The sequence below is a fragment of the Urocampus carinirostris genome, chromosome 9 (genome assembly GCF_059441175.1).
Source record: "Urocampus carinirostris isolate Australia breed hairy pipefish chromosome 9, RoL_Ucar_1.0, whole genome shotgun sequence".
Lineage (NCBI taxonomy): Eukaryota > Metazoa > Chordata > Actinopteri > Syngnathiformes > Syngnathidae > Urocampus > Urocampus carinirostris.
Window position 1 is genome coordinate 35,678,119 of NC_142357.1, and position 18,742 is coordinate 35,696,860.

Sequence of the window (18,742 nt, forward strand, 5' to 3'; positions counted from 1 at the left end):
AGCCTGCACAAAATTTAGTAATTGTATTCGTATTTAGTTTATTTTGTCTTTTATTAGCATATTTGGTATTGAAGTAATCCAAAAGTAATTGAAAGTAATCCAGTTAAAGTAACCCTACCCAACCCTGAATAGCGTACATTAAGACACATGTTTTTGGTCCTCTTTTAAGTGGATTTAACCAAGAGTTACTCAAAAAGTAGCTATAGTAGAAGCAAGCAACAGCAAACAGCAAAGTTATTCTTATGTAACGGGTGTAATAATAACTTTTGTTTTATTGAAATTCCTGATGAAATATGTGTATAGTTTTTGGTAAGTGTCCTGCAATGATGAGTCCAACAGTGCCACCTGCTGGTATGGGGTGGGGTTTGGTTTTGGTTTCTGACATGTGACCGGGAGGCGGGGTTTGTTGGCAGTCTTACCAGAGAGAACTGCAATGGTAAGACACATCTTTTGGCGCTCCACAAAAGAAGTTAATTTTAAACATTATAACCCCAGCTGACAAATCTCTCAACATGCACAGTAATGTGATTGATATTGTCAAGCTGTTTAGGTTTATTTTCGTTTTGTTTCTGTTTTACTAAATTATGAATTCCCCTTGTAGAGATCAAAGAGATCAAAGCCAACAGAAAAGCTAATGTTGTGACTCATCCATTTGCAGGTAACTTGTACCCGTTTTTATACTCATTATTGTTTTTATTTCTATTTTTTCATATACATTAAAAAAGGATGATGTTGGTTAAAATTCAGACGAAAGAAAAATATGTTGAATCCATTGTAAAGGTTAAAAATCCACTATACGATCTCTTGTTAAAAGTATCTTGTTAAAATGTAAAGATGTAAACATGTATTGTGATATTCTAAAATGTATTTTCTGTAAAGTGAAAAGAAAGCTCTTTGATATGCTTTGTTGGCAGTCTTACCAGAGAGAATTGAAATGAGATCAAAGCCAACAGAAAAGCTTATGTTGTGACTCATCCATTTGCAGTAACTGTAATAAAAACCTCATCATCCAGTCCAGCGTGAATGTGGATCTTTGGTGGGACAAGTACACCGCGGTAACACTTACAATAAGTTATAATACTTGCATGTATATGAAAACTGTAGTTTAGCGTACAAATATCAGGTTTTTGGGGGGGGCGAATGGAACCAAGTCCAAATAACAAAGCTTGTTTACCAAGAGCACACACAAAGCACTCCATATTTTGTCCATTATTCAAAGTTCACCATGTGTTTTTTTTCCCTAATCTGCAGCTTATTGTTACTTTCCCTGCCCAGAGTAAACTCCTTTGATACTCGCAGTCAGGGTTCTATGGATCACAGTCGGTCGGGGATGCAAAAAAATAAATAAAAAAATCCATGTATCGCTTTCGTCTCGCCACCACATCAGACGTTGAGCTACTTCCACTATCGTTTCCCTTGATGTGAATCAAAGCTTTGTCGGGCCCAAAAATCCTCGGACATTGTTTTCCCTAATGAGCAGATTCAATTCCGGACTGTGCATGCAGGGAAGATCAATCGAAGCAGACAAAACACATTTAATAGTTTAATTATAAGCTGCTGTATACATTCAGTGATTATTCTGATGTGGATTTTGCCAGAAGCCGAGGGTGAGACCAGCAAAACATTCAGTTACAAGATCTAGGTTGTTTTTTGTTTTTTTTTTTCGTATGCAGTCTGTCCACTTTCAGTCACACGATCCACATTGTACATAGTTTACTGCAAAAGCAACATAGAACACCATCGCCCGTGTGCTTTGGACTGCTGCTCGTAGGGGGCGGGGCTTCCCCGTCGAAAAGTCGCGTGAAATCCGTGACGGTGAAAGATTGGAAAATATAAAAGCTCGATTTGGTCAGGTGGAGCCTCAATTGCAGCGCCTTGCAGATTACCCAACCCCCTCAAGAGCATTTTGACATCTTGCCATATTCCATGCTTCAAACTTAAATATATATAAAAAAAATTGAGAATATTGTCTAAGAATCAACAACATGTGAGATCCAATCATGAAAAGAAACCAAACTTATTCAACTCCCTTCTTAAGGTTTCCTCATGTTGAGGTTTTTCAGTTTTTCCTTGCCCTCATGTAGGTTTTAGATCAGGGTATGGTGTGGCAATAGTCTGTGCTTTGCAATAATCTGTGGTCTGTGCAGCTCTTTGAGATTATGATTAAAGGCTATACAAATAAACATGACTATTAAAACATTAAAAGTAGGTATTGCGGAAATATTACCCTATTTTGAGGTTGTACTTCAACTTCCCTTTGCTACGATCTCAGAAACACATTTTTGGGTTCTCTAAGTTTTGCACATCTTGAAAACAAATATTTACCCATTCCTCCTTACAAAACAAGCTCAAGTTACTTAAAATTTGACGGTAATCGTTTGTGCACAGCAGTTTTTAGATCTTTTGACAATTAATCAATAGGTTTAAGGTCTGGACTTTGGTTTGGCCATTCCAACACATTTGTATTGTTAATTGTAAATATACTTTAATGTTAAAGCTCTTTACAACAATCCTTTTAGAGAACAAAAGTGCTTAACAGTAATAAAAGCAAACCGATGTTAGTTTTAAACCATTCAATTCAATTTTGCTTATGTTTAGCATCGTTATCCTTTTGGAAGGTGAACCTGTGCTTCATTTTTTAAGTCTCTTACAGACTGAGAATAATTTTCTGCCAAAATCTTCCGGTATTTGGCTCCATCTATCTTCTCATCAACTCTAACAATCTTCCGAGTCGCTGTGAACAAAACCAACCCTAGAGCATGATGTTGCCACCACCATGTTTGATAGTGGGGATGGTGTTTTCAGGTTGATGTGCAAAATATTTTGCAACACCTACTTTTCAGTTTGTTTGTCGTAAATATATTGTAAAATGTTGAAATAAATTGGTTCCACCTCACAATTGTCTCACATGTTGTTGAATCTAAGAATCTATTTTCAGTTTACTTTGAGTTTAAAACCTGAAATGTGGCAATATGACCAAAACAAATATTGGAGGGCCAATCCTTTCGCTAAGCACTGTATCAGTTCATGGTTATTTGGTTTTCTTCTCTCTCGCTCTAATGCTCATGGGACGGACACACTAAGGTTGGTGCTGAAATCCCTTTTTTTCTTTTTTTTTTTTTTTCCTATTTAGATTTTTTTTTTCTTTTTTATGTTTTCTCAATGTCCACACAGAAACTTGATGGCACAAGAACCGACCAATAAGAAACTTTACAACAAGGTAGACTGCAAGTCAACAGTTGCCAGGGGTAACACATTAAAAAATAAAATAGATCCCCAAAAAAACGCTTCAATACAAAAGCAAAAAAAAAAAAAAAAAAAAGAAAAAAGTTAATTTCAAGTATAACTTACTCATAGAATAACTACACAGCATTAAATATTCTCATTATACATTTTTAAATTATCTAGAAAATATATTTTGGCATAAGTATTTTTTTCCCTCCGTTTTTGTGTTACAAACGCTACCGTAGCTTCTGTTGCACACCGATGTTTATTTTTTTTCTGGCTGAAACAAAACATTAAAGGGATTGTCACATAACAACAGGTTAATAAAAATGATAATAATTAACTCTATACAGAGTCGCACGTAGCAAGACGAGAGTGACGAATCCCTTCTATCCTAGCCCCATAGTCGAAAGTCAGAAAACAAAGGTACAACACTCCACGGAGCACAGAGTCCCGACTTGCGCTCCGTTGGCTACAATCAAGGTTGCCGGTCGCATATGCGACTTCGTGCGACCACGTGTGAAATCGAAGAAGTCTGTTTTAAATCCAGTTTTTTGTTCTTCCCAAGAAGTTCACTTTGCTCCATCTGACGGGGTACTGAAAAGACGCCAGGGTCTGTCTTTGCAGATGCGAAATAAAATCCTGGTAGCAGCAGGCATGGGTGCCAACGTGGTTGGCCGGGTTACCGTTTTCCCCGGAAAACACGGGCGCTTATATTTTTAAGAGGAGTACTAGGTGCCTGTTAGGTACACTTGACGAAACTCACTATACAAAGGGCGGATTTTCGGTGGCTCCAGATGTACTGCGAGAACCGAAAGAAGGCAAATATTGAGTCATGGAAAAAGGCATAACTGTTTAAGGGTGTCAGGCGCATTGGCTGTTTCCGACCAGTGACGTGCGGTGAGGTTTGTGTAAGGTGAGCCACAGTCAGATTTACAAATAAATAACCTACATCTTCTTCATTACATGAATAGAAACATAAATAGATAGGTAATCCGACGAGGAAACAATTAGTGATTTGCTGTTACCCTGTTAATACTCCGACCAATCCTATTGTTTGCACCTGAAGTGTGCGCCAAATCAGAATCTTGGTCTCACCATCGCCCTTTGAGGCAAGCAAAACCATGTGCCTCATTCTGCATCTGCAGATGCTCAGCACATTAATACACATACTGCTCGTTTTGAATAAAAACATCGATAGAGCGCTAATCCTCCTTTCTGAAAAACAAAAACAAAAAAACAACCCTGTCCGACGAGAAAAACAATTACTTGATGGCTTGACTTGCTATAAGCTCGCTAACACTATCTCAAATTCTATCGTGAGGGGCTGAGGTGTTCGCAGAATGAGAATCCTTTCACTATCGCCCTCTGCCATGAGGCAAGGAAATTGCATGCCTCACTGTCCATCTACAGATGTTCAGCCCCGTAATATGTTATGTACCTGTATAAATAGTTTTCATAAAATGATGTAAAAAGCCAAAAATTGTGTTGTTAAATGATAAAGAAGGGACATTGTGTTTTATTTTGCGCCTTATAGAGGTAAAAAAAAAACAAAAAAAAAAACAAAACAAAAAACGCAACAATTTTGAATAAAATATTAATAAAAAATACAAACTATTATATATATGTATTTTCTTTTAAATACTCGTAGGTCAATCATTTTTTATTAATTTTCATAAAACACGAGGCTCACCTAGAGGGAGCTGACTTAGTTCAGGGAGTTTGTAATCTACCTTCTACTTAGTAGCACTCGTTTTCAGTTGCATTACTCTACACAGCGACACCGAGTGGTCAAATATTAGTGTCCCTTTAACACTGCAAAGATAGAATGTTTTTTAACAAAATCAGTTAGATTTCAGAACTTCTTTAAATCAAAATTTACTGTTTCAAAAACGATTTAAAAAGGAATGTTTCAAAGAAATATACATACCGTTTTTTCAAATTCAAACAACAATAAATATTGACTTGAGTCAACACCTGTGTTATCTTGAAGCGTGACTAAGTCTGTGCATTAATAAACCGTTTCAACAATTGCATTAAATTTCCGTTTTGGTAAAGGTTTGCCATCTCCTGTTTTAAACAAGCACGTTTTTATTTTCAAATTATTTTTCAGGGAGTGAGTTGTGTCGAGCGCATAAAAGTAGTGTGCGACAATATCTGAGGCCGTGCCTCACCTGTCTCCCCTGACTGCACGTCACTGCGCCGGACACCTGTTTCTTCCTTGCCGTGTCCTTGCGGTCAACAGTAACCTTGCCTGTCCACTCAGTGCTCGTAGAAAACTAAAAATAAACAAATCAGAAAGCAAAGTACTACAACAAAGCCACGTCCACTACCTTGGCATGAGCACACGACGAGCTGCAGCACACTCTTGAATATTGCATACCGCAAATGGACGTGCCCGGTTTAGTCCGCCGACCGGGCATTTTCTTGAGTGACACGCAGCTATTGCAGGATATACCGTGTGTTTTTAAACACCAGTTCCACTAGAGCACAATGTCCTTCAAGCGCTTGCTGCCAGGAGACTCTTTGTCACGACCGTCGTGCAGGAGAGTGTTGAATTCCCGCACTGACGGCTCGCTGTCTTTGCCCTCCGGTTGCCGGAGCAGGCTGTGGTTAGCGATGCGCTCTGCGTCGCGGCATTTCAGTGTGTTGTAGTTAGGCTTGGAGACGGGGCTCTTCAGGTGGACGGGGGAGGTGAGGGGACTGGCGGCTTCCCGGCCGTTGCCGGATTCACGAACGGCGCCGCCGTTAGCTTTGGGGCTGCAAACATGAGGCTCGTGAGTCCGCTTGAGCTTGACTTCGCCGCGCTCGGGGTCCTCTGGGCCGTCCTTGCCGAAGGTGGCAAAAGTCCTCTTGGAGGCGCCGTCCTCGTAGTGGGGCATGTCTACTGTGGTGGCCTCGATGGACAGCGCGATGACGTTGCGGCCGTGTTCGGGTGACTTGACGCGAGCCGGAAGGGGTACTCGGGGCATCCAGCAGCGGTCAGAGTGGCCTAGGATGCGGCACTCGTCTTGGCAGTGGAAGCCTTCGGCAGGTTCGCCACCTGGAAAAAAGAGGAGGGAGGCAATTGTTAAAATTGTTTGAGTGGCGAAAACAGAAGGCTGCAATTTTTTATGTCGTGATACAGGTCCAAAATATTTCATGATTACAGATTATTGTTAAGTCATTCACTGCAATTGATGGCTTAAGACGTCAGTGTAATATTCTTAAGTCTGAAGCCATCTGGTGGCTGCATTGAGTAATGCTCCCATAGGAAGTCTGTGGGAACCCATTGACTCAAATGTAGTCCAAAGCCATCTGAGTACTACAGCTCACAATGGAAGTCTTGACGTGTTTAGCTATCAAAGGCATTGAATGAGTTGAATCGGTCAAGCAAAAAGGATTTCTCAACGATAACACGCTTTACAGACCCTCACAATCGTAAAGGCAACGTGTTTATAGGATGTGATTTAAGAAGCAAAACTTACATTTTATTCATAACTGGGGCTAGCCATTTTGAGAAATATTTGTGAGTGAAAATGACATCAGAGGCTGGGACTTAGGCTTTTGTTCTTTGGTTTCAATGTATAAAACGGTTTTTATTTGGAATGTAAGCCCAGTGATTAACAAGTGTTCACTCAATACACTGCAATATTCCTCCTAGAATTTTAGGATAAAAATGAGAAAAACATACTACAATGAGCTAAAGAATTCTCTAGCGAGAATTTGCTAACATCATACCTCAACTTAAGGATGTATTGATAATAATATATCTAAATGTTGATACCTCGTTCTTCAAATGACTATGTAAACGAATAAATTAATATTCAACCGATATATTATATTAATTTTAGCTTCGGTATTCGTACAAAAAAACCGATAACTCGAACAAAACCGAACACAGCATCAAGTGATAGGAGCAGCCAGCTTGGCTACTCTAGCCTGGTCTGTTACCATAATTTCAAGAGAAATCTTCAGGCCCTATGATACGTGTTGATAATTTACTGTGATTTAGTGCTTTCTATTGACTTTTTTGCCAATAATATTGGCTCCCATGAAAGTAAGTGATGTGAGGTAGGAAAACAGGAAAAGAGTGAGAATAACAATTAAGTTTAAGATGGAATTTGATGTAGGATGCAAGAATGGTTTATAAGTGTCTGCTATTGAACCGTTGCTCAAAGGTACAGTCAATGGTTTTAAAGTGTTTTATATTTGTATCTTTATCATGTTTAATCTTTATTGTGTACACAATTAAAATAATTTGTTGTTTAAGTACCTATTCTTTCAATATTCAGGGAATTTATAATAGTTTAGGTACATATTTTAGTGTATTTTGGAATGCTCAGGAAGATATTAAAATAAGTACCGTAAATTAGATATAGAGCGCACCTGATTATAAGCCCCACCCACCACATTTTAAGAGGAAAACCGATTTTGTACATACACAAGCCGCACCTGTATATAAGCCGCATGCGCCCAAATTCAAACATGTAACACAAACACAAAATTAACCCAAACCCGACTTCAAGTCCCGCGATTGAAACTAAATGTCCTTCGTCAAAGTCCACAGTCTAAAAATCCCAGCCGGCAAAATGAACAGAAAATGATACCGGTACTTAAGGTTTGATGCAGACCTGCATAGTCCAGGTCCCGTTGAAAGTTATCTGAGGAAAAAAGTGTGTATTTCCAAAGGTAAGGGTCGGAAAAATATATCAGATGAACACATTTACTCAGGCAAATCCTTTTTCTTTAACCAACTTTTTACCCCCTCTTCTTTCCTTGTCTGTCCCTCACCTTTAGCGGTCCCCACTTAAACTCGGCACCCCGCGTTTGTTCCGCCCGTCATTTTTTGTTCATCCGTGCAAAACATATCAGAATAAGTGTCTAAAATAAATACAAATACATCCATTACAAAAATATACAGATGCAAATACATATCATACATGGGTTACACATATTTACAAAGAAAGACGGTATACCGAGAGAGTTTTTAAAGCTTCAATAATAATAATATAGCTTTGACAGGGCAGTTAATGGTAGCAACACTCGAGCGCCACTAGCGGCCGTTAGAAAAATTACATAAATTGGCCGCATCACTGAATAAGCCGCAGGGTTGAAAGTTAGGGAAAAAAGTAGCGGCTTATAGTCCGGAATTCAGGTACACTAAATGTAAGAATTAATTCCTGTGGGAAAAAAATGGGTTGTTGAACACCAATTCTGAATGGATTACGGTTACTGCTTATTCTAGGATTAAAATCGTACTACTTCTACAGCAAGCTAAACAAGTCTTGCAAGAACATTTGCCAACTTCAGATTACATTAAGGACATTAATTAATTCATATTTCCTTATTCAAATCCATTTTACCCTCTTTGCGTGATAATTTTTCTGTGGGCGACTTGATCAGAACGCACTTGAAGCGGCGCAATCAGATTTCAACGAGACAGGTTCCGGTGTTGTCGCCCCGGTGTTCCTCCCTTTTCTCAGCGCCTGTCATCTGGCGCCGACTCATAAATACGAAATGATGTTTTACCCTGTAGTGAATATGAGATTTGTCTGCAGTGACGCACTCTCTCATTCTGTTTATCTTTGAAAAAAAGGGAAGGACTTCTAGCTCTTCAACACCAAGGTGTCACACACTACCGCCTGCAGCTCGAGTTATCTCTCAAGATTGATTACAAAATGGGAGCCGCGCTACCACTTTTAAAAATGATTGAGACCGGTTATAAATGACAGGTCTTCAGTGGGCCAGCCTGGCATTTTTTTTTCTTTTCTCTTAGTGTTCTGATTTAAGTTTCACTAGACCGGAGGTGACGAGACGGGAGTTCAGAGGGAGACGGTGTGTCTTTTCGCAATCGACCTAAATCCATACGCTTACTCGTGGCAATCGCAGTTTGACAGATCATCTAATTAAAATCATTAATGATCTGTTTTTCTTCCGCCGTTTCTCGCAGCGGCTCGGCGATCGATAGCTGAAGATTGGAGATGCTGTGGCAGTTTACTAGAGACAAGATCGCTTCCCCACCTTACGTTACTGTCCTATCAAACTGACATCCTGGGAATGTGCAGGAAAAAAATCTATATTACTAGCTTGCGGAGTTGATATGTTACCGGAAAAAGAAGTTCATAGTTTAAAAAAGCGTGACACTGCAGTTTTGGTGAGAATCAAATTATCGCCAATAGATTTTTTTACAATCTGCTGATGTTATAGCTTTAGCTTATTCTTAAAGCTATCTTGGGTTCAATGCAGTATAATTGAATAAAGAGGTGCAATTACTCTGCAATTAATAGAGAGTACAGTAATCCATTGTTTTTTGCAGAAATTGCGTTCCAAAAAGGACCCGCAATAGTAAAAATATGTGAAATAGAAACCTTAATTTCTTTAAAACTCGATTGTACGTTAAAATCAAAGAACAAACCTTAATTACAGGTTCAATCAACTGTTTTATGTATGTAGACCAAAATGTTATTTACACACAAGCAGAAAAGGGGCAGGGTGACTGTTTAGCTAATCATAATGCAGAACGCAATGCGCAGCGAAAATTCGCAAAGCAGGGAACTGCGAAAACTAAATCGTCTTATATTTTCTTATGCTTTTCACATTTTTAAAATTTACTATTCAATAAATTGCCAGAACTTAAGCTCCTGAAAATTGCATTTTAACTGAATTGTTTTTTGCATATCATGATAAGAAAATTAAACTACTGTATTATTTATGTGGAAAAAAAATCCTTTTGTCTAAAGTCGTGATATTGCTGTTAGTTTCACATTTTACTGCCATTTTGGATTTCTTCTCTCAATGTGTTTAGAGATTATTTCACCCAACAATTTCCCTTAATTTGAAAACTATGAACACCATAGTTGCTGATTTCCTGACATAAAAATGAATGGAGGGAATGTGTAACCTACATTCTGTATAGTACTCTGGATTGCCATTGAAATTTTGTCGACGGTTTCAATATGGGTCTATACGAGTTTCAAGGACAGATGATTCATATGCCTTTGACTGAAAAAAACCCCTGCACATGAGTGCCTTTATTAAATACAAATGCTCTACCTCCAAAAGTATTCTTTTCCTGTTCCGAAGCAACAGATGCTTGTTCACTATTCATTTATTTTTAGAAAAGCATTTCACTCCTTTGATTTATATATTTTTAAATTGTCCTTACGACAAATACTAGAATAAGAAAATAAAATAATAGTATTCCAGAACGACTAAAAACAGGGAAAAAAGCCAGACAAAATCAGGTTTAAAAGAAGAACTATCCTTGTAAAAATTAGGAAATCTAGTTAACTATTGTAAACCAGGTCAGAAATTCCAATCTTTTAGCATTGCAATAAATATATATTTTTCCTCTTAGGAGTATGACGAGGTCGTAAATACTTCAAAACTTTCAGGAATGAGAAATGTTTTTTTACTTCTCAACATGCACTCATACATTAGCATGTAAGCTGATTGGAATTGCTGCCAATCAAGGCGACTTAAGAGCACCAAGGCAGGGATGTTGTTTCGCTTACAGATCCAATCAGAACATAAAAAAACCTAATCAGAGGCAAAAGTCTCAAAAGAAACAATAGATGTTGATTCCTAAGATCTCAGATCACAATTGTCTTTAATAAGCTTGGAAAACAGGGGAGTTGTGGGTGGTTTCGTTGAATGATGTTAATTTTTAAGTGGGTAAGACCTTGAACCCTCACGTTCAAATGGATTCATATATAGGACTCAATCAATTTGAGGTTCTGGTTTGTGTGTATCAATAATTTGTCTTAAATACTTGTACCTTGTGACGAACTCTAGAGTTACGTGGTGGACGGGTTAAAACAGTATGTAAATAAATGTAACAGGGGTATCACAAAATTCAGTTTGTACAGAGAAATCATTTCTACCCAAACAATCAATTTCATTTTGAAATATATCTAGAGATATATTGAATAGTCTTTTGGGGAGATACCAAAGAATATAATTTCAAATTTACCAGATGAAAAATAATAATCATTCAAACAAAAGGGAATCGAAATCTCACCAACATTCTTACTTTTTTCAATCAAAAACACATCAAAACACCGATTTTATAGTGCTTTACATCCAAACCAGTTAATGACACTGATCACATCAAATTGAACTGGAAAATGGACCCAAAAGTTTTACTTCAGCAATATTGTGTTTCGGATCCTATCATCTCATTTCATTTATTGGTTATTTAAAGGGGACAAGGCACATTGATGACTGCTATAGAATTATGTGTTAATACTCAGGTACCATGCGAATCTCGTCTGATCGGTATCAATCGATGCTACCATGTATTCCCTTGGATTGGATAGATACTAAAATTACCAGTATCACCCATCCAACCACCCCAAGTACACATGTTAAAGGTGCAGTTGCATACATAATACCTCTACCAAAGTGTTCAAATATAACATAATAACCTTGTCTTTGGTTTAAAGAAACCCAGTCAAAAGACTGACGACTTTTCCATTACCTGTTGACTGAGTAGCTTTTTTTGTTCTCCCTGTCAAAAAATTATTTTCAAACACTCCCATAGATTTGTTCGAAGCAGTTTGATGTGCCAGGGTTTAATTTCAAAGGCCGTGACGGCGGATGAGAAAAGTGGCGTATCAAAGGAAAGTGATCGCTCCGTTTTAGCCGCGAGTATGACATATCAAGGTGTAAATTGCTCTTAATTATTCTCTTTCATAAAGCGGACGTCAACACGTCCGCCTGTCAGGTGCCGAGCATGTATTATCACACGACGAGCGCGATGCGGCCACAACAAAACGTGTCAGTGTAAAGTGGGGAACGCAAAAAAAAGGAGTTTGGAGACCATAGTGGCCAACATTATCCCCGTAAAGTGATTTATCACAGCACCGTTTCGGGTTCCCTTTGGGGTATATCAAACTGTGATAGCAAAGTGACAAAAGTGTGTCATCCTTCCTAGAAAAGTTTTAGTTTATGACTTCCGAGTGACCACCCGACATTTCGTATGGAGAACTTTTCTCCATACTTTTCTAAATACATTATGCATCCATCCATTATCTGCTCGCTTATCCTCAGTAGGCTCGCGGGGATGCCGCAGCCCGTCCCAGTTATCTACAGGCAGTGGGCAGGGGAAACCATCAACTGGTTGCCAGCCAGTAGCAGGGCACACAGGGACAAACAACTCACTCACTCATTCCCACCTAGGGACAATTTGAACGGGCCAATTAACCTGAGAAGCATGGTTTGGGGATGTGAGAGGAAGGTGAGATTGGAGAGCCTGGAGGAAACCCACAGAGGCACAGGGAGTACATGCAAACTCCACAAGGGGAGATTGCGGTAGCTGGACTTGAACCCTGAAACTCTGCACTGTGGGGCTGGGCGCTAACCATCCGTACCGCCCATTAATACCTACAAATTTATGCCACGTATGACAAATGCAATCCATCCATACACAGTTATGCATTTTGTTATCTTTTTATTTTGGTATTCAATTCATCATGTGTTTGGTCGATTGTTTCCATGTTTGGTCGTGTATTTTGTTGTACTTTACTGTGTTTTGTGAAGTCTTTTTTTTGTGTATTTTGTCTTTTTTTGTTGTTCATTTTGTCGTGTTTTTCCATGTAGTTTGTCTTGTATTTTGTCATTTATTTTGTCATTTATTTTGTCTTGTTTGTTGTGTACATTGCCATTTGTTTTGTCGATTGTTTTATATGTTTTTTTATTTATTTTGTAGTGCATTTCGCTATGTTGTTCGTCATTTATTTTGTGATTTATTTTGAAGTGATTTTTTTTCAATTGTTTTGTCGTTTGTTTTTTCATGTATTATGTCTGTTTTGTCGTTGATTTTGTCATTCTTTTTCGTGAATTTTTGTTGTGTATTTTGTCGTGTATTTCGCAATATATTCTTGTCGTGTATTTAGTCACAACAATTGAATGAGCAGGTCAAACTGGCTGAGCTTTTCACCTATTGGTTTATCGATGAGTGCACAGATCAACCGCAATGCTTTTCTTCATAACTGATCAACCAATAGGGAAGAGGTGAAAAGCTTAGGCCACTAAGCCAACTCCTCATTTGAATAACATTTTGTTGTCACACAAATACACAACTAAATACATAAAATGTATGAAAAAATAAGTACTGAAATAGATTACAAAATGCATAAATTGCATTAATTTATGTGTTCATTTATTTATAAGTATATTTATAAATTTATTTTTACATATGGCAGGTTTGTTCCTTCATGTTTCAACACATTTATAGAGACAACATTCAGATCGGGCCTAGTGACAGCAAACGCTTCACTTTCCTATTCCCCGCAGAGGGGATTTTCAGGCTTTTCATGATTTTTTTTTCCTCGCCCCACTTCTCTCCATTAGCCACAAAACATCACCTCAAAATGTATGACAAGAGACAATGCGCAAATTTAGTGCCCGGCTTGTAGGGGCAGAAAGATTTCTCGAATCGCCTTTCCGGGAAGACGTTTTCATCTGACAGAGCGAGACTCAGAATTTAATAAGCGAAAGGAGGAACTAGTCAAAATTTTGAAATCAATTTGACATTTCTGTTAATACAGATTTTGTTAGAGCTGTGTTTGGAAGAGGTTTCATTGTTTTTTATAGTATGATTGTTCCATCAACTGATTCCCTGATTTAGAAACAACAGGATACTTAGTTGTTCTGAAATTTCGCTTTTTAGAAATTGTTGTTCCTTTTAGGTTGTACTCATGTTCTCTTGTTTCAAATATTTTCTAGTCCATTATGTTCAGGTTATACTCTCAACCAGGAATGGATAAATATGGATTACAGAATTAGGTTTGTCTTATAATTGTAAGCAAATATAGTGTTATAATAACATGTATATAATGACAAATATATGTATAATACATGTAAAATACATGTATAATAACATTAAAATAACATGTTTTACAACCTGATCAGACTTCACACTCCAGTATAAACATGTAATAAGGAAATAGGAAGAAAAGTTAAGATGATAAGAATGTCAGGATAAATAGACAAAAATATTTACACGGTAGTGCTTTGAAACTGGCCTAGTTTGTAACAATAGAGCAATAGAAAAATAAGGTAACAACATTCCAAAATAAGTCAATAAATAAGATATGAATACTGCATAATGGTCCGATGTATATTTTTCTGTCTTGTGCCGGTTAGTCTCTGTTTTAAAAGACTTACCAATGTCAGCAGTTTTGTAAATAAAGGAGCACATACCAATATCAGCTAATCAGAAATTACAGTAAAGTTAAATTGTCATTTCATAAATGCCGTATTAGTAAAACATATATCACATTTTCAAACAGAAAATTATTGTAGATACCAATAAGAATGGTATATGTATTGGTCTGGAGCAAATGTGTGCATAGAGCGTTTGTTTATGCCTGTCCGTGAAAATGGAACTTAAAGAGGCGATGATCAATTATCACGATGTGCAATAAAAATCAGTTCAGTTTAAAAACTAACTTTTGTCTTAAAATAAACCGCTACAGGAAATATGATTCAAAGTTGCACACTTTTCATTAAATAAAGTACTGGAACGTACACAAAAACCCTTATGAAGTTTTCGATTTTTTTTTTAACAGCTTAACAAATTGTACAGTATCACCATCTTTGTTTCAGTCTTCCGTATTAGTTTGTTTAGAGGTGGGAATAGGATAAAAATGTACTTTGTCAGAGGTGACTTTTATATTTAAATGTTGCCTCTTTAAACATGCCTGTAGCTCTTTTCAGGACGACATCTGCGTTTTACGAAGCTTCACGCATAGGCAGGATGTGCGAGTGTTAATGCTACTTGGCTTTCACAACAATGCCATTTAAAGCCCCGGTTTGCTCTCCTAAAAGACCCCAAAGGAACCGAAGGAACCGGGGGTTTACAAAAAAACATTCTCTGCAAATGCATACGCTGCTAAGTGGGAAGCATACAACTTGTGTGTTTCTCTTTGTGCCCCAAAGGCTTTTTGTGCTTTTGAAATGGCTTCGGGCTATGGAAAAAAAAATGGGGGAAATAGTCGGCGGAAGCCGCATTAATTACCAAGAAGCTCGCAAATCTTTTATCGGTTGAGAGATTAAATTTGTCAGCCGTGTCACAGGAGACATTGAGTCTATTTAGAGGTAGGACTTGAATATGGTAGAAAGTGGGGTTGATGTTAGAAGGTGACTTATAAGACTTACAGACCCAATAACCTAAGACTGTGTCAGGAGTCAGGAGTTGCTTTTCCATTCATACCAACCACACCCTTTTTTAAACGGGGTCACAAAATGCATAGCACAGATGCCCAGAAAGAGCAACAACAAGAATGGACATGAGACTAATGGCTTGAACCCTGCTGGGAGAACTGCAAATAATTACACCTTCCAATGAAATACAATGTTACATCTCTCAGTCCCTCGTGTTTCAAGTGAAACCGATAAAAGGCATTGACGATCTGTGGCTCAGAACACATTTCATTGGAACCCTTCCGCTTTTTCTTAGAGTTAACAAAGGATTTAAGTTTTTCACTTGTTACTGTCCAAATAATCCCTCCGTTTTATTGATTCCTTTTTTTAATTGTTCTCATTTCTTGTCCTGTCTGACGGATCTTATGTGATACAGCTGTCTTGTGGAAGAGGATTTAAACTCAATGGATACTTCACCTTGTTAAATAAAGGTTAGATTAAAATTCATTTGACTGGTGTCAATTTTCAACTTTAATTACATGAAAAATTTGATACCTGAACCATATCATCCATGGTTATACATTATTACTACACTATCTAGGGATTTTACAAGACTGTTTGCATTTTCGAACACATTTTCCTTTCTATACTCTAGCACTGACTTTAGCCGAATGTGTCATTTTTCGAGCTGTCAATTTTTGACCATGAGTCACATCAAAGTGCTCATTCTTGAACTACATCCATATCGTCCATTCACCAGTGCTGTGGTTATATATTATTATACAGTATCTTGTGTTTTTATTTGACGGTTCGCATTTTTGGAGGCCTTTTTTTCTCAAATTGTTGAATACTCTGGGACCAAATTCACCCTCTTGTCTCTTTACTTTACTGGTGCCCATGAAACATGCTACACTTGGACTTTATCCACATCATCAACCAAGTAATGGAACGGTTATACATTTCTCTACAGTATCTGGTGTTTTATTTTAAAATCTATTTTGTATTTTAGTTTTGGAATCACGGACAATTATTCAATACTCTAGGCATCAACTTTACCGGGTTATCTTGTTTTTAGAGGATTCAATTTTTAACCGGAGTCACATGAAAGATTGAACTCGATCCATATCATCGGTCTACCGGTGCCGTGGGTATACGTTTTTATATGGTATTCAGCGTTTTTATTTCACGGTTTACAGTTCCAAACACATTCTCCTTCCAAATTATTGACTACTCGGGGACCAACTCCACTCTATTGTCTCATTATACATTACTGGTGCCTATTTTCAACTGGGAGTCACATGAAACATCTATTAGTTGAAACTAATCCATATCGCTAGTCCACCCTTGTCATGGTTCCAAATTATTATAGTTTCTGGAATTTATTTGACAGTTTGCAATCCCAAACACATTTTCTTTTCGTTGAATACTCTCGTCTCGCTTGTCTCATTAATGCTGGCATCTATTTTCATCCAGGAATCACAAAAAAGATCTAATACTTTACTCGGATAGATCGAACACTTGAACTCGTATCTTCGGTCCACCTGTGCCCTGGTTATACATTATACATTATCTAGTGTTTTTTTTTTTTTATCGTTTGCAACTTCGAACACATTTCATTCCCAAATCGTCGAATACTCAGGGACCAGCTTCACCCTGTCGTGTCGTTATTCAAAGCTGCACTGAATCCCTAAATCATTTTAGAGAACGTGTCTCGGGACACCCTCGATTGTCACGAGGACGCCAGGGTAGCCGACGTTCACTGCCATGTCTCAATGAAAGGGGTACGGAACGGTTATAATTCTGCCGCTCGACAGCATCCACTCGCCGCTCTCATCCCGGGCGCTTCGTTAAATCTTTGACAGTGAAACGGCTGTTTGGTAATTGCACTTCGTATTAATTTTCCGTCCTGGCAGCCACACGGCAAAGATTGATTAAATCCAAATTGTTACTACAGGGCCTTTGATGAAGCTTTTGCCGCGGAAGCGGAAAGAAAGCAATTCGGTTGACTCCGCAGGGGCATAAGTAGAAGTGAGTGGTGACCAGTTTTCCAAGGGAGTCCAGTACCTACTCCCTTGTAGTCACCCCGGTGGAACAAGTTCTCCGGCTGCTTCGGTCTAGGACAGAAGGCTTCATCCACCACTCACCCAAGAGAGTCTGGCCCTTGCTGTCATCCCGGCGAGCCAATTCAGTGCTAGCGCCATAAATCAGCCCGCAGGCTGGGGCTCCGGCGGGAGTGGCAAGATGGAGTGTGATGGTCTTGTTTTTACAAACAGTAGAGGAGCACCCTTACTATGCCGGGCAAGCCATCACTCTCCTCTTGGCATCTGGTACTCTCCGTCTGCTTCCCTCATATAAAGTTGAACCCACCAGCACCGAAACACCCGCTAGATTCATCCGTCGCTGCTCCCCCGCCATCCTTTATACATCTCCTCCTCCTCCTGTCCTCCCCTTTCATCTCATCAGCTCAGTCGTCTGACATACATCGCCGTAATTAAATCCATCCCTCATCCAAAATTCTTCTCATTTTCGCTTAAAAGTCTGTCGGGTGGACTTTTAATTGTGAAAGAAATTGGAATCACCGGGCGGTCTTGTTAGCTCCTCGTGCGGCCAAGCCGGGGGGTTCCCGATTCGCACGTTAGCGCCAGTCAATTTATGAAGAACCGATTCACCGTAGAATCCATCACGCGGCAGAACGTCTGACAGCTTGTCACTTGCCGCGCCCTCCCCTCGGCTATTAAAATGTCACTTCAACTTAATTCCGGTATCTACATGCCGTCCTACAGCTGCACTCGACGGCCGTCTGAGACCAGCCGAACGGGTTTCGACCTTGTCCGCCGGCGATCGCGAGCCGGCAGGTTCCGATGTGAGGGATGAATTACCAAACAAACAATGCACCGGCGTCTAAATCGGTACAAACAGCAGCTGTTTAACAGCTGTGTATGGCCAACGGGTGGGTGGAACAAACGCCCAACAATGGACGTGCTGTTAATAAATCATTATATCATTGTTACGTTCAAAGAAAGGACCGTTGGCTATTGAAGCGGTGTGGGAAGTACAAAAGATATGGTTTTTGTTGTGATACGTGGGCAGGCGCCTTCTAATGTGTGTTTCTTGGATATAACTTTACATAGTGTAGACCATCTGCTGTACAGGCTTAGCTTTTTCAAAATAATGTAGATGTCATCTCTGTTTTGTTTTCTTACCAGTAAAAATACAGGAGACCCCGCCCGGAAATGGTATCCCCACCGTACAATGTTTTCACATTATAGTGTGGAATAAGAGTTTTTCACCTCATATGGCTTTTCCCCCACTATAAGACATCTACACAACATTATTCCTCATACCCTAAAACATTAAAATTCAAACTTTGCAGTTTTCAGAAGTATGA

The 18,742-nt window shown here is 38.7% G+C and overlaps 1 protein-coding gene across 3 annotated transcripts in view; it reads right to left on the reverse strand.

Annotated features, from left to right (window-relative positions):
* Nucleotides 1–1,530: 1,530 nt before the first annotated feature.
* The window catches only part of pcdh19 (protocadherin 19), a 164,559-nt gene continuing 147,347 nt past the window's right edge, over nucleotides 1,531–18,742 (reverse strand). For all 3 annotated transcript variants that reach the window (XM_088343593.1, XM_088343594.1, XM_088343592.1), the window contains one exon: nucleotides 1,531–6,268. In XM_088343593.1, the coding sequence (XP_088199719.1) occupies nucleotides 5,709–6,268 (560 nt within the window). In that variant the 3' untranslated portion in view covers nucleotides 1,531–5,708. The remainder of the gene's footprint in view (nucleotides 6,269–18,742) is intronic.